The sequence below is a fragment of the Nuphar pumila genome, chromosome 6 (assembly GCF_984573655.1).
Source record: "Nuphar pumila chromosome 6, dmNupPumi1.hap1.1, whole genome shotgun sequence".
NCBI classification, from domain to species: domain Eukaryota; kingdom Viridiplantae; phylum Streptophyta; class Magnoliopsida; order Nymphaeales; family Nymphaeaceae; genus Nuphar; species Nuphar pumila.
The window spans coordinates 116,712,500-116,739,399 of record NC_143254.1 but is presented as its reverse complement, the minus strand read 5'-3'; the positions used below and the strand labels follow the sequence as shown (position 1 = coordinate 116,739,399).

The window sequence follows — 26,900 nt, the reverse complement described above, 5'->3', positions numbered from 1 at the left end:
TTAAATTGCTCCTTTTTTTCTTTTTTATATTTGCAATTATCGTTGGTCAAGGAATGGCCAATCGCCAAATTCGTTATGTCGTTTTCCAGAAAAAAGAAATCTTTTTTTTTTTTGCGGTTTTCCTGTGCAAAGAAGACCAGCCTTGTTATTGTAGCTCAGTAATATGCCGTGAGACTCTGGTGCGGAGTCTGCAGGCAATCCCACGTTAAGTTCTCATACTGGTTGTGCACGTTTTACAAAGAGTCCCTGGAAAAGAACGAGCAAAACACGAGGATCGAGTGTTGCAGTCCAGGGAAGGAATACGACGGCGTGGGGTCATTACTCGGCTGCTCGGCAAGCCGAGTGGATGTAGTTGGCCCATTTAAAGTTAATGGGGGCGAGACGATGAGTAAGTAAATGAGTGTGTTGTTCCCACAGAAAGCTGGTGGGGGGTGGTGACTGGCGATTTGATGCCTAATAAACCAAAACGTCTTTTGGCCTCAACTAATCTTTTCTCCTTTTCCTTTATTTTGGAGAGAGAGAGAGAGAGAGAGACTCAGGAGTTTGGGAACGATAACGAGACGACGCTGTCGTTTCCTCTTTCTCTTCTTTATTTATTATTTGCAGTCTCTGTCAGGAATCAAAGGAACAGGAAATCGAGGGGCAGAGTAAGGTTCAAGCAATCCTCAAAACTCAGATTACTGGGTCCCGTTCCGCATGATTCACAAGTTTAGAGTACGTCACAAGGACACGGTTAAAAGGACACAGGTCAGGACGTTTTTGTGCAATTCTTTTTGTTAAAACTAGTACATATAAGGGGACACGACACTGAATATGTTGGCATATTCGTGCGACATACTTGGAACAACCTCACCAACACATTGGTAGGTCTCTCTTAGCGTGCGTCGGGAGTCGTTCCCTGTAGACCTTTTGTGAGGCCCTAAGCCAGTTAGCAGTTGCAAGCACCGGTGGATTATTTGCTTCTCTCATCTTGGTGGGCTGTTTGGATGACTCGCAATAATGTCATTTTTCCGCAAGTTTCAGTAGTCTTCAATAAATTAGTGAACTGGATGTGTATGTCATTTTGCACATTACCATCCTCGATCTTCAGTGTTTTTTGTCGCCCTAGATCCCCCTGAACCAAGCTGATCTCGTCTAATTTTTGTTCTTTTTGTTCTTAGTTTTGATTATGTGCTCTCTGCCTGTTTGAAGCCTGTTTTGGGTTGCATCAGTTCCATGGACCCCAGAGCATCACATAACTGCTCAAGGATTGTTGCTTTTTTTATTTTCTCTGATATATATCTAGGGGAAACCCCAGTTGAGGTGGTGGATTGGTGAGAGTAACATTGTTCTTTTGGCTACTGCAAGGACAAGTTGAGCCTCAACCTTCTCCTTTTCAAGGCCTGTGGGCAGTGTTTGTCACTTGTCTGCAATCAAGTTGGGCCTCCAAACTTTTTGGAAAAAGTTGTTTGTGAATTTAGGGGTGGAAAAGGATTGGATTTACTCGCGTATCCTATCTGAATCTAACATGTTATTTTCCAATTTTGGATCTTTAAAATAAGCTCCAATTCTGCATTTGGATCAGACTCTGATACGCTTGCTCACATTATTTCTGGACCGATCAAGTTGATATTTCAATTCTAGCAGATACAACAGTCTGATCGAGAATTACCACATGTATTTTGGATCGAGATTCAACCCTGCCTTATCGGATGTGATTTGGATATGGGTTCATTTGGATCTGATGTTTGCATGCGCATGAGTTGATTTGCATTTGTGAAGCAATTGAATGCTTCAAATCTTAAAAGGTGTTGGGTTTGCATCATGTTGTATTCAATATTTCTAAGATTTTCAAGCATCGAATGTAGTAGATGGAGAATATTCTAAAACAGGTACTTCTGGTGATGTTATTGTGTAGTGGTTAAGATTTACGATGTTGAAGTGTTGCATAGTTTTGGCCCGAGGATGCTAAAGATACCTAAATTCCTGACGTACGTTGACAGGGATGACCACAATTAGCCACTCACAAAATGTCAAAAGCTGTTAAGGAGGACTACATCACTAAAAAAAAAGTTAAATACAATGAAAAATACATAATTTAAACTAAAATCGGCAAAGAATCTAACATGCCTAATTCAGTTTTAATTTTATAAAATAAGGCCTTTTCATTGGATAACTAGAAAACTGCCATTTTTTTGTCCCGAACAGTGTACTATCATTTACCAAACCTTGTATTTGGATGATGTAGCTATAAAACCTCAGGAGCACCCTGTTAAAAAAAAAGAACAGATTGAATAAAAATTAAATAAGAGATTAGAGAAGAGTAATGGAGAAATAACCCGCATATACGTGGTTCGGCCAAAGACCTATATCCATGGGAAAAATCTTTCACATCCTCTCTCTTTCTCTTTTTTCTTTTTCAATTTATTCAATATCTCAACTCACACATCTATACATGTAAATGATCTAGATAAAAAAATTTATCTACAACCAATATGAAAAACAATCAAGATATATAATCATAGACGATTGTTTTGGAAGCTGTAGATTATCACTTTCCTTGATAAGTGATAATCTTTGGAATTGCAAATGTCATTCGAGATAAACAATCATCTTGAAAATTGTTACTGTGATAGATGATATTCTTCCATATTGTTATAGATTCTAATATACCCCTTAAGTTGGAAGGTGAACAAAGAGAACTTTCTACTTAAAAACATGAAAATATATGCTGGAATTGATGAAGATAATTGAACACATCATGTTTCAGTGACGATAATGCAACAACGAAGCATCAGACATACTACAATCTGAACCAAAGTTGCTAGAAAATGCACAATATAAAGATTGTACTATGAACTTGCCGATAGAAAGAAGACTGTAGACTTCAAATTTGTGAAGGCGGGTTTAGTCCTGCTTTGACACCATGTTAAAAAAATAAAGAACTGATTGAATAAAAAATTAACAAGAGATTAGGGAGGAGAAATGGAGAAATAACATGAATATACGTGGTTTGGCCAAATGCCTATATCTATTAAAAAACTCTAACATCCTCTCTTTCTCTTTTTTCTTTTTAATTTATTTAATCTCTCAACTTACACATTTATACAAGTACATGATTCATATAATTTTTTTTTTATCTCCAACCAATATAAAAAATAATTAAAATGAGATAAGGATAGACAATAATTTTGGAAACTCTAGATTATCATCTTTATTGATAAGTGATAATATTTGGGATTGCAATTTCCCTCTGAGACAAACAATCAAAAAATGACATTATTGTATGATAAATATGATGCATTTCTCTAAAAACCCTACATTTTTTAAAAATCTGCTCGATATCCAAAACCATAAGTTTTGGAATGTAAAATAACCCTTTTACCCTTCACACACAAGAATTTCCTATGATATGCAAACTTCCCTCTCAAATATCCAAATATATGTTTTTCTCCCGTATTTGCAAATTTTCTCTCACACATTTACAAATGTCCTCCTATCTGCTTTCATATTTGCGAATGTTCTGACCTTTACACATGACTGTCCTCACACATTTGCGAACATCCTCCTACATGTGCCCCTTATGTGGTTTTTAGTAAAAAGACTTTATTGGGAAAAAATGACACTTCAAAAGTGCAATGGACCTTTAGTGACACTTCAAACGCACCACTAAAGTCTTTAGTGATGCTTTAAAAGCACATATTTGGGGCACAAAATATAATATGACATTTGTATATGTTGGGAGGAAAATTGCATAGTTGGGAGGTCATTCACATATTCTCACATTTTGAGAGAAAACTTGCAAATTTGTTGGAGAAAATTCACAAATAAAAAAAATACTTATTTAGATATTTGAGAGAAAAGTTTGCATATCTAGAGGAAATTCGCATGTGTGAATGGTGAAAAGGTTCTTTTACATTCAAAAAGTTATAGTTTTGGGCATCAGACAAATTTAAAAAATTATAGGGTTTTTCGGAAAGCACATCATTTTGTCATATAATACAGTCATTTTTTGATAAACAATTATCCTAAAAATTATTATCTCTAATAGACGATATCCTTCCATATCATTATAGATTCCAACACACCCTGCCTGCCAAGTGGAGTCCCTAGCTTCGACTTTGCGAAGAGAGACATGCCCCCCCAAGTATCAAACCTATGACAACTCTTTAACTTGATACTTATGACCTGAATTTGCAACCAGGAGTGTGGCACCTTCGTGGCCTTTATACAACAAGGTGTAAATAGATGTACATGTAAAAAAATTTATTGACCTAAAAATATGAAAAATGACTGTACTGTATGGCAAATTTGACACGTTTTTTGTAATGCTCCACAATTTTTGCTATTCTCTCCATGTCCAAAATCATAAATATCTAGTTTTAAAAAGACTTTTTTACCCTTCACACATACTTAGTTCCTAAGTATATGCAAATTTTCTTTCAAATATGTGACTATTTCGACAGAATAGTCTTTATTCTTAGATTTGTATCTCTCTGATCCGGCATTGAAAACTTGCATTTTATAGTCGTTGAAAATTTGAGATCTTATAACTTTTCTATTTTGAGTCAGAACCGAAAACCATTTTAAAGTTTCAATTCTAAAATTAGATTAGAAGCATGTTCTGCAGACTGAAACAGATGCAGTTGCAAATTTTTTGTCTATTCTATGCTATTTTTTGGTCATCTGCACTAAAAATCAAGAAAAAAAAATAAAAGAGATAAATCGAGACATTAGCTTTCCAATTCTAGCAAGATCACCTCGATCTGATGAGCAGTTAGGGAGAAACATTCTCTAGAAGATAGACTATTCGGTTGTTCTAATTTACAGAGCATGCTTCTATTATAATTTTAGAATTCAAAAATTGAAATCCTAAAATGGGTTTTAGCTTTGACTCAAAACAGGAAAATTATAGTCTTGTATCTCAGCATTCCAACGACTAAAAAATATAGGTTTTTTACATGAGATCAGAGAGATATAGATCAGGGAATAAAGACTGTTTTGTAGAAAATATACATGTAATTTTCTCCTACATATATATGATTTTCCTTTTATATATGTGATTTTCTCCTATATATATGTGAATTTTCTCCTATATATATGTGAAGTTTCCCTTATATATGTGATTGACCTCCTATATATGTGAAGATCCTCTTAAACATGTGATTTTCTCCTAAATATATGTAGAGTTTCTTCTATGCATGTGATTTTCTCCTAAATATATGTGGAGTTCCTCTTATATATGCAATTTTTCTCCTAAACATGTGGTTTCCTCTTAAATGCATGCATTTTTGTAAGTTTAACAAGATGTTCACACCTATTTTTATGTGAACTTCTAAGGCATATACTAACTTAGTCAGATATTTGTGAAGTTTCGAGGTTTGGGTTTAACAGGATGTTCATACTACTTTTTATACAAACTTCTTCATCCTCACATATATTTTATGTGGACGTTCTCATCCTTGCATATATTTTATGCTGACTTTCTTATTTTATGGGGATTTCCTCATCCTTGCCTATATTGAATAATCTAACTTTTAGAGGATGTTTCTTCCCAATGGCTCATTAGATCAAGGTGATCTTAGTGACATTAATTAGAAAGCTAACATCCTAATATGTCTTTTTTATTTTTATTGTTTTTCAGATTTCTAATACAGGTGATAAGAAGATATCATAGAACAAACAGAAAAACACAAACATGTTTGTTCATCTCTTGTTTTAGGAATGTTGACGCGGTTGTATCTTAGCGCCCTTTTTATCGTTTTCCATCAAATCAGGTATCGTTGAAAATATAATTCTGTCTAGTTTCTTTTTTTCTTTTTTGTGTTTTTACATAATTCTTCATTTTTGTAGGTCAAAATGTTCTTTGAAGATAGATTATTTGGTTATTCTAGTTTATAGATTATGTTTCTATTATGGTTTTAGAACTCAGAAATAGAACCCCTAGAGGGGTTTTCAGTTCTAACTCAAAACATGAAAGTTATAGCCTTGTGTCTTATTTCAACCACTATAAAAAAATAAATTTTTGACATCAGATCAGAGAGATACAAATATAAAAATAAAGACTATTATGCAAAAAAAACATATTTGGGAGGAAGTTTGCATATGTGAAGGGCAAAGGGGTCTTTTTAAATTTAAATATTTATAATTTTGAAGATAAAAATAATATAAAAAATATAGGGCATTTCGAAAAATGTGTCAAATTAGTCGTACAATATGATCATTTTTCGTAAAAGATATTAGAATCCAAATCAAATTTAATTGAAAATCTAAATGTGATAAAATAATCCACATTAGAGATTTTTGAAAAGCAAATTTCAATAAAAATTTTTGTATTTCAAAAAGTATTTTCAATTTTTTAGCCTTTCAAAGTTCTATTAGAAAAAAGTGTCATGGATGGAACTTTGCTAACTATAGGATTATGCCTTTATTGTGGCCTCTACTACATCTGAACTAGTTACCCGTGTTGGTCAACATAAATTTGATAGCCATAAACTAAAGAACATCTTAGTGCACATCAAAGTGTTCTTAACAAATAGGAAATATCATGTTGTTCAAGATAAAGCACAAACTAGCATAACACCATCTTTGCATTGAGGTTGAATGAGACAACTAGATGGGAGAGTTGCACGATCATAACTGAAGGGTCTCAAGTTGAATCTCATGGGTAAAGAAGGGAAATGGGATGAGCTGCATATGGTTTGGCTTGTCCTTAGCTCATTCAAACTTACAAAGTAGGCTCAATAAACCGAACATGATTAGGTGCTCAGCTTGTACAAGCTGCTTAAGTTGTGATACATATATGAGAATGTATTTTGTATCAAAATGTAATATTTAAATAAATAGTAGAAGTGTTGAGCTGTAATGACCCAAACTGGGGCCTCTCAAGCTCGAGTTCGTGGATGTTAGTTTCCAGAGGAAAATTACCAAAACAACCTCAAAATCATGCCATTTTATTTTTATAACAAGGTCCATATATCCATCAAGAGTAATAACAATGATGACCATCCAATTAATAGTACTCAACTTACATATCCAAATAAAAAGAATACAAAGATGAAAATAAATTACTCCTAAATCTAATAGTAGCCGGTTTCAAGTCTAAGTCAACTCCTCCGGTCAACAACAGTCCTTAATCCTACAGTTGTAACTAAGTGGGGGTGAGTCTGCAACTCAGTAAGTTCACATCTACAAAAGACATGACCGTTACAACTCTAGTGAGTTATAAACTCCTAATCTTAGTTTAGTTTGCTAACTAAGCACACATGACATTTATGGATTTTCTCTCTCTTTACTGATTCTCTATTTTCATTATCAAAGTAGACATTCAAATTCTACTTTAATCGGTTATTCCGAAAATAGCCTCCTTGAGCGTAGCAACACATGCAGACCACTCTAGAGTTTATGGTGATGGCCAGACCAATGAATCACTCACAACAATATAGTCCAAACTAGCCCAAACTATTGACTCACAATAGTTGCATCATTGCTCATCAATTATAAACTGAGAGCCTAAAAAATACTCATTGGTAGCTTGTTAAAGAGCTCGAGAGGCTATACCTACACTCAAGGTATCCGATGAGCTATACTTGCCTCTAAGATTTGTTGTTCATGCTATATCCTACATGTATCTATTGAATAATGTTTTTAACCCCTAAGGGTTACCTAAGAATTCTTAAGTAAATCCTGAAGTACGAGCGATGTACACATACCTCAAAAATATCCTAGATCATGCCTCTAATAATAGAGTTCCTTATCATACTCTGTATTGTTATCCTATGTGCATTATTCTCTTAGCTTTTATTTTTTAGTATTAATGCATTATACAATAACCAATGTATGTTTACTAACTACACTTAACATATAAATACAGACACATGTCATATTTCAAAGGATAACAATCCATCACAAAGTTAACTCATCAATTCATTACGTCACGATACTTATAATGTCCCTCCCAAGGCATAAGCATGACATTTTCAAGACAAATCATATTCTGAGAATTTTAAAATTCTACAATCACTTTTCAAAGCTAAACATCCCAATTTTGCAATATTTTATATGCATCTATGTCATGATTATCTCCAAACAATGTACAGTCATAATGTAAATCATGTCATAAGTCAAGAAACATATAATATGTGTCAACATATTTAAGCATCATACTAAACATTAAAAAATATAGATTCCTAAGCATGCTACTCAGTTATTTTACTCAAAACAATAAAACACTAGCATGCTTATAATACACAGAATCATATTGCAAGATGCCTAAATTAAGCAGCATGTATTTTATTTAACTAGAGAGGAATTTGCAAATGTTCACTTACCTGAAACACTTAAATTTCAAATCTAAGGAATGACTTTAATCTTCTTGCAAATTCTAATATGAAATACACAGAAATCTCCAAAATTATGAAATTATCATTCATAGTCTCATCTTATGTGAAATTACAAAAATACCTCTAAGCTTCTATGCCAAACTCTGATTCCTTATTTTCAGAGTTTGTCATCTTGTCCCTAGCCAATGGATCCTTCTCAAGAAGAAAAATCTAAGTATCCACGAATCACCCAAATTTGTTGTCGGGGTGAAGTGTTATGCTTGATCTACTAATCGGGCATAAAATCAGTAAAACAATCTTTTTACTTTTTTGACCATCTTTGGACTCATGGAACTTAACCCAGACTTATCCTTTGCTGACTCCAGTCTTGATTTTACACCAAAATTTGCCCACACTCATTTTGGTCTGGGTTTAGTCTAACTGGGTTTTCTTGATTGTGTTTCAGATCCATATGCAATCTCTTTCTGATGAGGATCTTTTAAATTTTTAAACAAAGATTTAATTAGATCTTGGATCTAATATAACCGATTCAAACCTTTGTTACACTGAGTTTGGTACAGATGTGATACCAATGATGAAGTGAGTTTGAGTTCGAACCGAACCCAAACTGGATCCAATTAGTTTTGGTTCTAGCGTATGAAGACAAGGTCCAATCTAAGTTTGGATCCAATCTGCTTTGAATCCAAACCTGACTTATGTTGTGTTCTGTTTGCAAGCAGACTATGATATCAGTGTGCATCCCAAAAAAAATTGCAATGCCTCCAGTAGATTTTTTATCATCAACATTCCCAACCTAGTTTACATTAGAGAACACAGAGATGGGAAAATTAGGACTCTTGGGGAGCATAAGTCCATACGTTAAAGTCTGCTTGATGTAGTGTAGGATTCATTTTACCGTGGTCCAGTGGACAAAAGTAAGTTGGTGCATAAATTGTCACACCTTATTAACCGTAAATGTTAGGTCTGGTCAGGTGAAGGTGAGATACTGTAGAGCACCCACAACCTGGCGATATTGGGACGAATCTGCCATGGGATGACCATCATGAGCATAAAGTTTGGTAGATGAGGCCATCAATGTGTGAACATGCTTAGATCCAGACAAGTTTGCATAATTTAAAAGATCGACCATTTATTTCTATTGAAACAAAAAGAGACCATCAGAAGTAATAGAAAATTCAATTCCCAAAAAATAATGCATCAGACCGAGATCTTTGAGGGCAAAATCCTGTCCTAATTGAAAAATAATGTGGTCTAGATACCCTGTAGAACTGCCAGTGATAATAATATCATCCACATAAATGAGAATATAAACCTGAAGACCATCACCATATAGGATGAACGAAGATGTATCTACTTAAGAACTCACAAAGCCAATAGTGAAGAAATGAATTTAACCATTGGTACCATGCACAGGGAGCATGTTTAAGACCATAGAGTGCTTTGTGTAACTTGCACACATGATGAGGGTAACGAGAATCAACAAAACCTTGTGGTTGAAACATATAATCTTTTTCGAGAGTATGCCATGAATGAAAGCATTACGCACATCAAGTTGTTGAATGGACCGTCCCAAGGGAAAAACAACAGTGAGCATAATTCGGACAGTAGGGAGTTTCACCACGGGGCTAAAGGTCTTAAAATAATCAATCCCTTCTTCCTTACTATAACTTTTGGCTACTAAGTGGGCTTTATATCACTCCAAGGTCCTATCCCACATTTAACCTTAAAGATCCATTTATATCCAATAATATTAGTGTCAGACACAGGAGAAACAAGACTCTAAGTGCATTTTGTAACAGGACATTGAACTTGCCAGACATGGCTTGATGCCAATGGAGAATTTTTTATGCTTGAGAGAAGTAGATGGGTTCACCGTCTTGACAAAGTTCAGTGAGAAGAATCAAAGGTATAGGATATCGGGTAGCAGTAAAGGTTTTGGGATTAAGAGAACTGGTTTGGGAGTAGGTCACCATGGCATGAGACTGCACAGGGGGTAGATCCAGTGTAGGAGACACAGAAGCATGTGAGGGGACTAGTGGTGGTGGGGCCAGGGCCGGTTAAGTGAGACTTGATTCTAAGGCATGGTTAGGAGAGAGAGAGAGAAGGGTCCAAACTGGGCGGTAAGAGTTGAGGTGGAAAAAGCGGTAGAGAGAGAGAGAGAGAGAGGAAGGCTAATAGGAGGAGGTGGTGGGACAACAGAGAATGACATACTAGGTGTGGACGTAGTGAGGAAAGGAAAGACTTGTTCATTGAAGTGAACATTGTGACTAATAAAGATTTTCCCGGTTATATTGTCAAGGCAAAAATAATCCTTGTGTTGACTATTGTATCTCCAAAATTGTAATTTGTGGTGATTAAAGAAACGCAGGCAGGGATATCACGTACATTCAAAAAATTTAAGAAACTTGTAGTCAGGTATGATATGAAACAAAATTTGATAAGAAACTTGTACTGTATCCCAATCGCTGGAAACATATTGATATCGATACTCATTTCATTTGCGATCATGTGGCAAAAGGTGATCTTCTTGTAAAGTATATCTCATTTGCTGATCAACTTGCGGACCTCATTACTAAACCACTTTCTACAACCAGATTTTCTCTGCTTCATGACAAGCTGAATACCCTTCCCAGGCCATTCAACTTGCGGGGGGGGGGGGGGGGGGGGGGGGGATGTTAAGGATAATATGGATCGTGGTCAGAGCCACTCAAGAGAAACTGGTCCAGATCCAAATAGTCGGATAGAAGTTGAATTAGCCAAGAGTTCTACTGCAGTTAAAAGTGCACATGTTGACGAGTCCAATGAGAAGAAAAGTCAAGAAAGGCAATCTTTATCTATAACCAAAAAGAATTTTCCTGCTAATAACGACTTCTTATCAAAGAGTGACCTAGATAAATTTCATGTAGGAAAAACGTGTATAGGGCGAGACCGATCAAATTGGAAATATCCAATCTATTGTAAGGAACCTCTCATCTCAATGCACGTAGTGTGAAGAGATAGAGAGAGAAACTTTATTGGCTGTGGACGTAGATCCTTCTAAGGATCGAATCACATTATCTTTCGTGTTTGAATGGTTGATATATTTAATATGATGAAAACCACACTCTTAATTTGAGGGAGACCCAACATGTTAATGTCCAACCCTTAGAACTCCGCATTCGAAAATCGCAAGCGAAAGAACATAGTCGCTTTCTCCAAAATCTCATCACCATGGCATATACATCAATGTTGAGTATCTCTTTGGCTTGCCCTTTTTTTGGATAATGAAAATGCATGAAAATGTTTATTATTTATATTTTCATGCCTTAGTCGAGGAACTTTCGCCCTTTGCCTCCACCTTTTCTCTTCTCTTATTTGTTGATGAGGGAGGATTGTTGAGCATGGAATTGGGCAATCCAATTCATTGGCCATACTCCCTTGCACCTGCCTCAATTCTTCTTTCCACCCTTTTAATGATTTGAACCATCGCATTTCCCTGGTCTTTAGTTCACTAAATAAGATTCCATCAGGTGAAGTCTATCTTTTCCTGCTTGATGTAGTTTGCTAGGAAATCCTTCTTAGCCTTGCTGCCCAAACCCCCCTTAGATTCCACATTGCAATCCGCATTTTTCAATTTTTGAAAAAAAACCTAAATCGGGATCTTTATACCACCATGTGACCTAATCTCCTGCTTTCCCCAACATATAACCTCCCCCGATTTTCACATACCCAATCTCCTGTCCTTGCCCCATCTATAGTGATTTTGTCGAATATTTTCTGTGCCCTTCTGAAGCTACATGATTTTACAGTTTACCAGCTTTGGTCCCTCCTCTGCATCTCGACTATCCTCTCCTCCTTCCTTTCACAAGCTTTCTTTTCTTCCTAGAAAGTTTTGCCTCGATCCTCCTTCAAACTGCCTTTGTAGGATTCTTGAATGCCCCATTCTAGACTTGGGTCCATGAAAAAGAAAGGGAACTCCATCGTCCATTGAAGCCTTATTTCGTGCATAACAATGGTTGGAACCCCCAAAATGAACTTTCGTACATCCTTCTTCTATAACATACCCATTTCCAGACATTCTTTCATCGCCCTGGATAGCCAAAGGAAGAATGCTTGGTCCACCTTGTATAGGTTCATCCTGTTGTGTGAGATGGTCCATCTCGAGAGGGTGAAGCCGAGTTTCAACGAAGCTTCTTGGTTGATGTTGGAACTCTGGTTCCAATGAGTCCCGCCACCTTCTTCGCTTGTTGGGATGCTTGCCCTGAGTTTACAAAGAGAACCCGTTTATGTCAAGTCTTTTGTGCATCCAGGACATGCTCCCAGTATGCCCAAAGTCTAGGGCCGAGCTCCGAGAGACTTACCGTCCAACAGCGCAAATCCAGCTCTCTCTCTCTCTCTCTCTCTCTCTCTCTCTCTCTCTCTCTCTATATATATATATATATATATATCGAAAACCGATGATTTCCATCTCAATAGTTTCAAGTAATCCGTGCCTTTTATATATATATATATATATATATATATATATATATAGAGAGAGAGAGAGAGAGAGAGAGCAATGGATACGTTCTAAATGAGTTTTTCAAGTTTTTTTTCATTTTCTTTTTAAATTTTGACCGTACATGTGATCTATGAACTTGATTTTATAGGGATTTGATTCCAACACATGGGTGGGTTTTTATAACATTGGGAAAATCAATGGTCCAAAATCTTTGTAATTGAAGATCCTGATATCATCTTTTTCATGAAAAACACATGATCCAGGTGTGGATTCCTCGTAAATCAACCATGCACTACACATTTATGGTCTGCAAAAAAAATACAGCAGAAAAACTCATTTAGCACGTACTCATTTAAATCTCATATATATATATATATATATTGTACCAACCCTACTCAATAAGAATTTTTTTGGTGTTGTTTTTAAAATTCCGACCTTATAGATGTGTTCAATATGATTGATTTACTAGAAATTGAGACTTGGATCATGCATTTTGGATAGAAAAAATGGTATTTGAAGCTTTAAAAATTTATGAAAATTATATATAGATGATTGATTTTTTAACCATATAAAACCTAATCATGCATCAGAAGATGTGTAAGATCAAAATTTTGAAAGAACAACGAAAATTATCAGTCTCAAGCAATAGGGTTATGATAGGGATGCATTAAGGTAGCTTCCCACTATACTCTCTCTCTCTCTCTCTCTCTCTCTCTCTCTATATATATATATATATATATATATAGAGAGAGAGAGAGAGAGGGGGGGGGGAAATGGGTAGGTGCGAAATTGATACATGCTAATGGGTTTTCTGTCCTTCCAGTGTTTTTTTTTCATTTCGGGCCCCATAAATGTATCAGGCATGGTTGATTTACGAGGAATCTACACTTGTATCATGTGTTTTCGATGAAAAAAATGACATTTGGAGCCTCAAAAGTTTACAAAGATTTTAGACCGTCATTTTTTAAACTTTATAAAAACCCACCCATATGTCATAATCTAAAAAACTTCAAGAGCTGATCCCTATAAAATCAAGTACATAGATCACATCTGTACGGTCAGAATTTAAAAATAAAATAAAAAACCCCCTGAAAAACTCATTTAGCAAGTGTCATTTAGCACCTACCTATTACTTTCTATATATGTGTGTGAAAAATGAAAACCTACAAATTGAGTACAGTGCTAAATGAAACATGGTATAGGATTTCTGGTCAACTTAATTTAACATTATGGATGTATTCAGTATTGTCGAATGGCTAAGGATTGACTCTTTGGATCGTATTTTTTTGATAAACAGTATGATTTACCTGCTCAGTCTAGATGCACTGTGAGCAATGAATATATTTGTGGGAAGGCTATTGTCGGTTCCTTTTTTAGAATGTTCTCTTTTATTCATATCAATAAACTCGTTATGATTTATTTCCATACGACACCCACCTCATAAAAATCCCTCGGTTTACCGGACAACAACTCTCACCTCATAGTTTTTGGCATTACCCCCAGAGATCGGTGAAAAAGGTTTTACCATATCCTATAATTAATATGCAAGATATGCATGACCTGATAACAGTAAATTTTGTGGTCTATTTTAAGCCAAAATAAAAGTTATGAACTTTTAGTGAAAATATCATGATTATTTTTCACACGAGATATACCTAAAAGACTTTTAGGACTATTATCCTTCACGTTTATGTCAGATTGATCAAAAGGAAATTAGTAACACTTAGTCTGAAAATAAACCAATTCAAACAACAGCAGCATTGTCGACACTTTTAGCGTGGCAAAATCCCTTCTTAACTGGTGTTAGCAATGCTTGTCCTGACAAAATGAACCTGATAATACGTTATATATATATATATATATATATATATATATATATATATATATATATATATATATATATATATATATATATATATATATATATATATATATATATATATAATATGTTGAAGTTTGGGTTAAAACGACCAGAAGTTTATTAATTACTACCAACAAGTCCCGTTTTAGTTGGGGTTCCTTACGAAATTAACTAACACCCGGAAAAAGGTTAACTGTTTATAGCCATGGTCTTTTTATGCCCCTCCATGAAAACAATTCCTTACAAAAATCCCATCTTATTTCACACCTACTTTATCGTAAAAAAACTTTTTGAGCCATCTTTAGAAAACTATTACAAGCCAGTGGACATACGAGATTATAGGGAATCATTTCATAGGAAGAAAAGGGCACATCTGCTGGACTCAAAAATGGAAGGATGGTATGGGGAGAGTTTCTCTATATAAGAGGGTGGCCTCTCTCCATAGTCCCAGAAATTGTTGGTAGCCATGGATCCTCACACCAATGAGGTAATACCCTTTCTCTTTCCCATTTTGTCTTTCTCTTCTATTCATCTAATTCTTTGTCAGACAACCATGCATGTTTCTTTCTCTGTTGGTTGAGACTCTTTTTTAATTCATTCGTTTCTTCTTCATTTGGCAAATTTGGTGCAGTCTATGATGAAATGGATGGTGGTGGTGGCAATGGTATTGGGCCTTCTTAGTGTGCAAGGGGAGTGCAGGGAAGCTGGGAAGAGTGCGGTGCATGGACCGCCGTCGTTCGGCTACTCGGCTCCGTTTTGCCGTGCTCACAGCGCGTCGATAAAGGACTTTGGCGGGGTGGGCGATGGGGTCACCCTGAACACAAAGGCCTTTCAGGGAGCGGTCGCCAACCTCAGCCAGTTTGCGTCGGCCGGCGGCAGCCTGCTGTACATCCCGGCCGGGAGGTGGCTGACGGGGAGCTTCAATCTGACGAGCAACTTCACTCTCTATCTCCACCGTGACGCCGTTATCCTCGGCACTCAGGTGGGTCATTGTGCATGGTGGCCGAGAATTGGGTCGCCCTTGTTTTTTTGTGAGAATGGATCTGTTTTTGAGGTTGATATTGATGTCAGGAAAAAGGATCAGATCTGATGACATATAACGTAGTGCATCATATGACCATCCTAGTCATCCAAGTCAATGCATTTGGATGGCCAGGATGTATGTATAGACAGCTGGACGGCCACGATGCCAACTGAGTTACACTCGTTCCCGAAGTCATCCCCATCGTGGGTACCCCTTCCTGCCATCGATTCCTATCCTATAACATAGATGCCGTGGTCATATGTCGAAACGAGCCATCCAACTTGATCGATGGCTAGGATTAGTGAACAGTTCATGGAGTAATTCTAACTGTTGTTGGATGGCTAGGATTGACATAAGATGGATCCTGTCATATGTCATATAATGGGATTCACGTTCATGGGTGCATGGTCCAACCTTGTCCTTGATTACAATGGTCAGGATTTCCATATGGCGCCATATGCTCTGTCTCAGGGACATGCCATTTTAGTTGAGCGCTCCTAGTGATGTGTGCAAACATGTGGGTTTCAGACACAGATTTGTACAGCTGTTATTTTAATATTTTAAAATATTTTTTGTTACTTTTAAATAATATTTCAATGATAAAAGCATTATAACTAATAAAATATCAAAAAATAGTTTTTTATTGACTCAATTTTTTTATTAAAAAATGTGTTCTCATGACCCATTTTTTAAAACAATTTTGAATTTGTGAGTAGAACCTGCATCCCGTGTTCGCGAGCCCACGAATCCTTGTGACATAAGCCATATTGTTTGATCCACCTTGGTTTCCGGGTTCAGTCTTTTTTGTTTCTTCCAATTTTTTTGATAAGATTCTTATTTTTCCCTTCTCCTAAATGCTGGTTCAATTGAACTCAAACCCCAGCCGAAAGTTATGGGTCTGGATCCAACCATACTCAATATGAACCCAACTCTCTCTCTCTCTCTCTCTCTCTCTCTCTATATATATATATATATATATAAATATATATATACAACTTTAAACCCTTAATTAGCAGTTTTGAAAATATGTAGGTACATGTAGAGTAGAATGTATGTTATTTTAAAGGGAAAAAAGTTTAAGTAAAAAATGTTCTTTTTTAAATTTAATTTGAAAATGCAAAAATTAACTTTCTTTAATCTTCAAAAATAACTTTATACTTTTAAAAGTGTCATTTGAGTGCTGCTAATATTAATATAAAGAGTTCAAATTTGGTTTAACTCATACATATGGGAAATTATTAGCTGCACTCGACTGTATCATACTCTTTGATAGAAACCACTCATTTTCACGTTTTCTTTACTTTTTTGTTGAATCAATTCTTACAGACATGATGTACACCAATTGTTTAGAGAATAACATGTTTTGAATCGTTTGATTCTAATGGGCAAGTAGGTTTTCTTACGAATTTCACAAATCAACAGCACACAATGCACCTAAATTTCATGATTGAACACAGTTTTGTTTAATAGCTGCTAGTTTCCAAACAGACTTAATCCACTCTTAGATGCATCAAAACCGCTCCATCCAAAGTGTGATTCCTAATAAATGAACTGGAAGTGCCAAATGCCAATGTCCCAATTGTCGTGGTGATGAATCTTATGCTCTTCATTCCCAAGGGTCAACACTATTTCCCTTGGGTTAAATATTATTTAAAATCATCTTCTTATATTCATGCAAATAACAGGACATCAATGAGTGGCCTCTTGTGGATCCCTTGCCTTCTTATGGGAGAGGGAGGGATGAGCCTGGTGGAAGATACAGCAGTCTTATCTTCGGAACACACCTTACTGATGTGGTCATTACAGGTAATTTTCTTTAACCAGAAATTATAGTCAATTATATTAAGATTTGTGAGAACTACTGATGATGCCCTCCTCTGTGACAAAGAAAAGCTTTCCATATTATTGTTACTACTGGTGCGTTTGTGTGCCACGGAAAATTGAGGGCTTTCACAGAAATAAACAAAAAACCTGTGCCTCTTTTCTCGCAAGCAGCCCCAGAATTCGAAGTCCTGCCACCATACACCCTGATAACTAGGGCTGGAAAACAAGCCAAATGAACCCAACAGAATATGTTCATGCTCAGCTTGTTCTTGTGTCATCTGAGTTGAGTTCGAGCTCATGATGAGCCCGAGTTAAATGAGCCGATCTCGAGCTGGCTCATTTACAAATTTTTCAAAATTATAGATAATAGAACTTGGACTACTCTAAACCTTCTGTGCCAAGTTCAAACTGGCTTATTTACAAAATAAATATATTGTGTAAAACCTGTAAGCAATAGGACTTACCCGTGTGGTCAGCAGGGTCCTGTGTTAAGCTGAACGCCCAGGATCAATTCCCTTTGGTGCATGGGGGCTAGCTGCTGTTGCTTTATCACGGTTGGGTAGGTAGGGCTGGGTGGTCGTGTCCCCATCCTAGAGTTTTGCCTCGTAGGGAGGTGGGCCCATTAAGTGAACCAGTCCTCGGTGTGGTTTCCATTGTTATAAAAAAAAAGGACTTAACTAGAAACTTATTGCTTGCAAGCCAAACACTTGAACCATCTACTCTATGATATAAAATATAAGTAAAATATATTTATTATTTTTTTAAGAGATTTTTTTCATGAATATAATAACAATTACTTTATTATTATTAATTAATGAGTTTATATGAACTAAGCACAGCCGGATCTATTTCAGGAGTTTGAATAAGCTCTTTATGAGCCCAAACACAAGCCCCGAACCATGAGCAGCTTGTCTCATCTTCTGGCCCTACTGGTAACCCCATGTATGGGAGAGGTGCAAATTCTGTTTCCACTGAAGGAAGACTCTGCAGGATCTTGTGCGGTGCACATACAACAGTGGATGAGAATAACATTCAAATGCAAATATAGTACTGACAAAACGATATTTCTGAATAACCACAATAACTAAGAAAATGTTGGTTTGTATTTTCTTTTGTTGATTTAAGGTGATAATGGCACGATCGACGGTCAGGGTGCATCTTGGTGGGACAAATATCATAAGAAGGAGCTTAAATATACTCGAGGATTTCTCATAGAGCTCATGTTCAGCACTGGTGTTTACATATCAAACATTACACTCGTCAACTCACCTTCTTGGAACATTCATCCCGTCTATAGCAGGTCTGTATTGTCTCTCTATATTTCTCGCGTACATTCTACATATATATGTACACATATGAAGTATGTAATGATCAACATATGTATGTTGATAGATCTATTAGTAGGGAGCCTACAATGGTGGTTTGGGTGTACTACCTGAAACAGATCTAGTGTTCGGGACAGAACATTTATAAAGTGTTCTGCCCAACAATGGGGTGCCAGGTAGTGGCTGGTGCCCCGGGTTGGGATCAGGTGATATTAATGAAAATCTCCAACAGTGATGATTTTCAATATCCACCATATATCGTTGTATCGGGGGGCATTTCCATACTACCAAGATTTCCTGGTACAGAAATTCCCTTCATAGGCTCTCCATGGTGGTACTCGGTACCACCATGATGTGCGGTGGATATTGAAAAAATCATCACTGGTCAGCCCATAACACTAGACCATGCCTACCCGGTGGGCTGCGAAAAGGAGGCATGGTTAAGTGTTCAGGTGGAGCAAACATATAAGTGTTTTCCTCTTTTAGTAAAATGGGGAGCCGTGTGGTACACTAGCCCCCCTTTTAATAAGGGGGCAGCCAGTACGTGCCCCAACAATGAATGTGGACATTCCACATTCACGTAACCTCCTTTCTTATGACATTAACTGCCCTCCACTCTCATACCCACTACCCCACTAAACTTTTAATGTCAAACCGGGTCACCCAATGGGTTAGACCCGGATCCAAACGTCCAACATTCTCTCACTTGACCCATTAACACTAAAAGTATATTAAATCGAGGTTTATACCATTATCTCAATTTAATTCTTCAAGTGGGTTCTTATGCTACCCTTTATCACAATGATGAATCAAATGAGTCAGGGAGATGAACACTCCTTTATGAAATGCCATATTCCCATATACTACACTACAATTGACCTTCAATGCTTAAGCATGTTTAAAATCACATTTATGAATAGGTTGTTCTCTTATATATTCTATTGGTCCTTTAATATTGTTATTCTCTCTAACCTATATGAGAGATCTTTTATGCAAAATCAATAATTTACAAAACCATAGAGAATCAAATTCATATATACAAATATGATCACTTAATGTATTGTCATACATCAGAAGGAATAAAAGAGACTCACCCCCTTTACATGTTAGAATACAATTCTGATGCTAGCCCTTTAGTAAGGGGGATCCACAGTCCTTTTCTTCGTCTCAATTGTATCAATACATTCAAGATGATTTTCAATCATTTCTTTAACAACAAAGTATTTTAACTTCATGTGTTGACACGAGATTGAGCTCTTTGTGTTATTTGAAAAGGACACAGCTGATTCATTATAATAAAAGATCTTTAGTGGTTTCTCAATAGAATCTACAATCCTAAGATCTATAATGAAGCTTCTTATCCAAATGGCCTGAGATAAAATCTCGTATAAAATCAATAATTTTTGTCCCAATGGATTTCAGAAATATCTTCATTGACCTGCAGTGAGAGATGTTACCTCAAATATTCTGAGTCACTCACAATTGCTAAAAGCAATAGGCTAAGATTATTTGAACACTCTCACTTCTCATGGACATCCTTTTAAGCGCTCTTACTTCTCATAGATAGCCTTTAGAACAGTTGTTTTATTCTCTGTATGAGTGGAAGATAAATCGCCCTATACGAGATTTATATTGAAAAGGTAAATATGAGACCCCTTATTATTCACATTTTCTGAGACAAGTATAGTTGAGTCATTATCATTCCACTTTGATAGAAATGACAATACCCATAGTTGCTTCATCTCTTCAATTCACAAGGAATTGACTTCAGTTGGTAAAACTAGCAGATCATATAATCATCGCCAATTCAACACTGTACATTTGGGTACGAACATGCTTTATGGGTTAAAATACACATCTACTATCACACCCTGTATAAATTTAGAATACAATGACCTACCTTTGGGTAAAATCAATATTTTATAAATTCACACATAATCATAATAATGAATCTTAATATGGTTCAAAGAGTCATTAATAAATACGACTTAGATCACTTTGGTGATTACATGAATTAGTCAATTAAGATCTTTTACCGAAAATATATTTATATTATGGAGTATGCCCATGCACACATGTAAATGCATGTATATTCATGACAAAAAATACAAGTTCATGCTTCAACTAATATGCATAAACTAATTATCATGAATTTAGTTATATATCATGCTTAAAACCATAATGCATAACTTAACCAACATGAAGCACATAAATTAACATGCATAAGTCATGCATTATTTAGAATAAACACTTTTTAAATCATGAAAAATAACAAAAGTATACTCATATGGGTAAAACTCGGGGTCCACAAAAAGGGAACTGGTTTAAAAATACCCCAAACTGGTTTGAAACGGCCCTAAACTGGTTCAAAATCTTATGAACCAGTAGCAAATATGAACAAAAGTTCATAAAACCCTATAATCGTATGTCAAAATCCCTGTATCTTCATTCATTTATGAAAACAAGGTCTTAGCATCTCAAAACTGGTGAAAAACTGGAAGGAATCAGTCAAAATGGCTCTGAACCGGTCCCCAAAAGGGCCATATCAGTCACAGATCTGGTTCAATTTCAAATATTGTTTGGACCTTGCAGAAGCATGGGTCTGATCCGGTTCAAACAGGACTCGAGACTCACCCGGTCTGAAATAGATCCGGGGCTGACTCGGTCAGAAATGGACTCGGGTCTGACCTGGTCTGAAAAGGACCCGGGTCTGACCCGGTCTGAAATGGACGTAGGGCTAACCCAGTTCAAACTTTACTCGGGGTTGACCCGGTCCGAAATGGACTCAGGTCTTGCCTGGATCAAACCCAAACATGAAACCATTATTGGTTCGGGTCTGATCCAATAAAAAATGGCAAACCCGGTCCACCCAAAATGGTTTGGATCGAGCCTATTATGGGGTCATAAAGCCAGATCTGGTCTGGTTCCACCATAAAAAGAAACATAAACCCAAGGGTTTATGTTTGCATTTTTCTGAGAAATCAAAAGGGTTTCTCCTCTTCGTCGTCCTACGATGACCCACGTTGTCATGCAGTGACCAACATCGGTGCCTAACCGACGACGCACCCCCTCTGATGACACCAAGGTGATGCACATCGACGAGTCTGCACCGCACCACCGCAGGAACTCTAAAAAACTTCAAACAAAGATTTCGCACCACCTCCATGCTGCGAACGCCATCGGTGAGATCGTCGGTGAATCGACGAACCCTGGCAATAATCCCCTCTTCCCGATCATCGACCTAAGGCCAGAAACCCCTCTTATAGAAAAAAAAATAATGTGGGGTTTCGACGATCCGGCGGCCAATCTTGAAAAAAATGGAATGAGGATCGGGCAAACAGCGACGCTGGATGACATCGCTCCTCCCACCTTTCAACGACGGTACATTCAACCAGCGGCACCAACAAAGTTGTCGGCGTCCGGCAACATGCATTAACTAGGGTTTTGAAAACCCCCAAACCCATGCGTTGATAGGGTCATTTTGCTCGGCCAGGCACTGGTACGAGTGATTGCCTCGATTTAATATACTCAATGTTGGCATTTCCCACATAAACATATACAAAAAACATACCTGAAGATGCTATAGAGTGCATGTGCGGGTGCTTGGCGTTCTCCTCAGTCAGTCGACGCCCAAGATGAGCCCTACCTAAGGTCGACGATGAGTAGGACCCTAAACCCACTGAACTGAATGTAGGCTAGGCTGAGGCTGATAATGTATGACAATAGTTGCTCCTCATCCAATGCAAGCAGCCACCCCTTTATATAGTGGATGAGAAAGAGGGCATACAGTGAATGTGGCATGTAACCTCCATCCTTATGACATTGACTGCCCTCCACTATCATGCTCACTACCTCACTAAGTCACCCAATAGGTTGGATCTGGATCCAAATATCCAACAAAATGATCCAGTTTGGAACATTTGTATAAACAAACCAAGATGGAGCTCAATTTAGAACTCGTTTAGATAAAACAATCGGAGCTTGAGTGTTGAAATAGGCCTGGAATGTTGCTTTAGACGAGTCCCGTATTTTCCTCACAGTTCTATAAAAAATCAGTCCTAAACTAGGAACCACCTCTTCAAAATTTATTTTCTTACGATGGAGAAAAATATGTCTTCAGGAACCGAATACCCAGTGTCTCCAATCCATGTCACTCCTCTCATTATGCCGGCCCAATATTAGCAGGTCCCGCGGCCGACTAATCTGATCTGAAAGTGCTTGTTTCCAGAATCTAACCTGTAATTCTTCAATCCATGTGCATTCGGAAAAGAGATGCTCTGTGCATTCGATACTGTTTGCACAGTCTGCACATGCTAGCAAGGCTGAAACCAACATTACGTAAATAGCTTTCCATTTTCACTCTGCGGTGGAGCACCAACCAACCATGAAGAGAGGACCTTGGGGTAATCCTTCCCCCACAAAGGCATCTTTTTGGCAGCCAAGTAACCATGGTCACGGCCAGTGCCGAATAGCATGCCGCTACAGAAAAATGTCCCTCCCTGTCATGAACCCAACGAAGCACATCATCAGCGGTCGTTGGCTGCACGCCATCCAATAAACGCATGATATGTTGCTGCTACTGAACTGTGGTGTTGTTGTGGCCATAGCCAATATTTAGATCTGCACCACACACCCCGTACCTCTAAAAATGTGGAATAAATCTGAAAATTTATCTCGAAGTGGGGTCTCCAAAATCCAGACGTCTCTCCAAAATCGTGTATTGTCTTCCCTTCCAACCACTACTTTAACACTTTGCATAAATTTCTCCAAGAGCTTGACCAAACCATTCCAGAACCCCGATCCCAATTTTTACTTTGAGCTAGGATCATATTAAGATCTAATTTCTCCCATTTGAAGTTTTTGCATGTAAAACTTAATTTCGTTCTTGTTTTACTAGATCCAGTGGTGATGTATATGTTTTGGACGTAGATTCAATCTTATATCATTGGATATTAATCAGATTTGGACTGACATGTAGTGCACAAAATTCGGATACTTGGTCTGACATGACCTGGCCCGTATCTGATCCTTAATTTGCACCCCTAGCTCTAATCAACCCTACTTTGTATTATTTTTGTTATCACTATTTTAATCAATGCTTTGCTTTTGCTCACACTCTTTGGATGTCACAGGGATTATTCAATTTATGCCTGTCTTGCCCTCTTATATTCTATTTCTAATGATATACTGTACAAATGTAGCGTGTCCTGTGTCCTTTGGACACGTCCATGTGACATAGCTCGAACTCATGCAGCACCATGAAGGGTATCCAGCTCGTGTTACTAACCACGATAAAACATGCAGGAATGTCATCATTCAAGGCGTCACTATTCTTGCACCTGTGCACTCGCCCAACACCGATGGCATTGACCCTGGTTTGTGAATCTAACGTTAAAATTGCTCTCTCTCTCTCATACATACATACATGCACGTTCAAACACACACATACAAACTCAACAAAAAAAAGAAATCTCGTTTAGAGGCCCTTCTTTTGACTGATATTTCAAAAACAGAGCACATGTTTGCTGAAAACACATTGCTAATCAGGCTGACTGACGTCCCTATTTGAGAATTTCATTGAAAAGAGCGTCCTAGAATTGCTCTTTCAGAAAAACATGGGCCCGTTTTGAAAATACCAAGCAGAAGATAGGTCTGTAAGTGTCGCTGGCGTGGCCTGCCGGGTGGTTGTGAGGGCGTTGAGATGAAGACGGCTGATCAAGCACTGGTGTGTCCGTAGGTTTCAGAGGTGGCCCAGGTGGGTCACGGAAGGAAGGGTGGTTGTGGGGCCCCACTCAGGGTTTTCTTCGCTTGGGAGAGGGTTACTCGTCATCAAAAAAGAAAAAATGAAAAAAAAAACTAAAATTTGAATAGATATATAAAATGATGTCTTTCTGTATTAATTATTTATCTGCCATTCTAAGATGTCTACGTTAAACAGAACTAATTGAAAATAACACTCTTTTGGTGATGAACAACAATGTTTTAACAGACCAAGCTGGTGAACAAATGTTCTTAGTTTCTTAATCATCTAAATTAAGGTGTTTCCATATGATTACCCAATCTCTCTATTTTAATCAAATAACGATATAGCTTATTGATCTGCGAGTGTGTATTAAAATCCAATTTTTTTCCTCACAGATTCTTGCTCCCAAGTGCGAATAGAGGACTGCTACATAGTCTCTGGAGATGATTGCATTGCAATAAAGAGCGGGTGGGATGAGTATGGCATCAAATTTGGGATGCCCAGCGAGCACATCTATATTCGAAGGCTCACCTGCATATCTCCTACAAGTGCCGTAATTGCACTCGGCAGCGAAATGTCCGGCGGGATACAGGACGTCCACGCCGAAGACATAACGGCGATAGACTCCGAGATAGGGGTCAGAGTGAAAAGCACACCCGGCAGGGGAGGCTTCGTGAAGAGCATCTTTGTTAGAGGCATGAGCATGAAGAACATGAAATGGGCCTTCAGAATGACAGGTTTCTATGGAGACCATCCTGATGACAAATTTGATCCCACTGCACTTCCCGTCGTGGCCGGGATCAGTTACAGCAATATGGTCGTCGAGAATGCAACTTTTGCAGCGAAAATGGAAGGGATTCCGGAGGCGCCGTACACGGGGATCTGCATATCTAATGTTACCATTTCTATGGCCAACATAACGTCGAAAAAGCCAGCATGGAACTGCACCAGTGTCCATGGGGTGTCAGGTGGTGTCAAGCCAGCGCCGTGTGAACTGCTGTCTCAGGGTCAGTTGAAGGCCCCTTGCCCGTTTCCTGAGCAGAACGCTCCAATAGATCAGGTCAAATTGAAGTATTGCACGGCCCACAGGACCAGATAGATGAGAGAGAGAGAGAGATTTTATATATATATATATATATATATATATATATATATATATATATATATATATATATATATATATATATATATAGACTTTCCGGCACATATATAGTTTCTTATTATTTGTATTGTTTCATAGAGGAGCACCTTAGTACAAGAAGAGGAAAGTATCAGCACAAAATCAGCAGGTGGTCAAGTCATGACCAGCAGTACAGTTTATATGTCAAGATGAAAACCTTGACTATAAAGTCTCAAATTGTTTTGAAGGCGAGATTAAAATGAGAAATGAGGAGCATAAATTTCTGAAAACGATGATCCTTGATCCAAACGCTGTTCTGATATGGATATACGAATCATGCATGCATACAACAACAAAATGTTTACCTTTTTTTTTATAGGCAAGCTGGGGTTAGTCCGACCCCCCACCAGTTATACAGCTTATACAACGTCCCAACACAAGGTGACGTGCACTAACAGCTCTACCAAACAACGGGAGCCCCCGTTGGTAAAATGTAATGTACCTTTACAACAGCAAAATGTATATAACTTTTTTTCACAGTAACAAAGTACTATGCAGACCATGGTTACCAAGTAAGAAGTGGGTACGACATTTGATGCGTGAAGAGTGAGGCAAGATGTAAGTGTTCAAATTTGCCTTAACGCATGATGCTAGCATGGAATTGTTGGATAGAGAAAAAAGTACATTATTTTAAAAGAGTTTGGATGGATGGCAATTAATACGGGTTTTAGAATGGGTAGCAGCTTACCCGGTGGGGCCTGATGAATGGCAAGTTAAACACACACACTCGGCTAGACTTACTTTTTTTAAGGAAAGAAAAGACAATGAGAATACATGACCAAAAGATTAGCACTCGTTCCATTAGCACGAAGCCAGTGGAGGATTACATCTCAATGGAATGGCAACCTGAAGGAAATCCCTTTGGGGAACTATTCAAGCAAACAGAGCAAGCTCGAATGAGTTACTTCACATCCACACCGCATCTCAATTTCTATCCTTCTAGGCTTTCTCCCTTTTTTGGAACTGTGAAGGACTAGCTTAATCAAAGGCATGGAACACTACAAGAAAATAGTTAATTAGGGATGAAAATTTGTGACCAATTATTTTGGTCGCACATTTGCGATGGATTAACCAGAGAAAACTAGCCGTCGTAAATTAACGACGGAAAAACTTATGTCGCAAAATTCATCGCAAATTAGCAA

The 26,900-nt window shown here is 37.5% G+C and overlaps 1 protein-coding gene across 1 annotated transcript; it reads left to right on the top strand.

Moving 5' to 3' along the window:
• The first annotated feature begins 15,128 nt into the window (after positions 1-15,128).
• Positions 15,129-25,677, top strand: LOC149835846 (putative polygalacturonase). The gene is made up of 6 exons (XM_090009663.1): positions 15,129-15,149; positions 15,294-15,644; positions 17,372-17,492; positions 18,636-18,810; positions 24,140-24,210; positions 24,974-25,677. Exons 1-6 carry the CDS (start codon positions 15,129-15,131, stop codon positions 25,675-25,677), a joined length of 1,443 nt encoding a protein of 480 aa, XP_089865789.1.
• Positions 25,678-26,900: the final 1,223 nt, after the last annotated feature.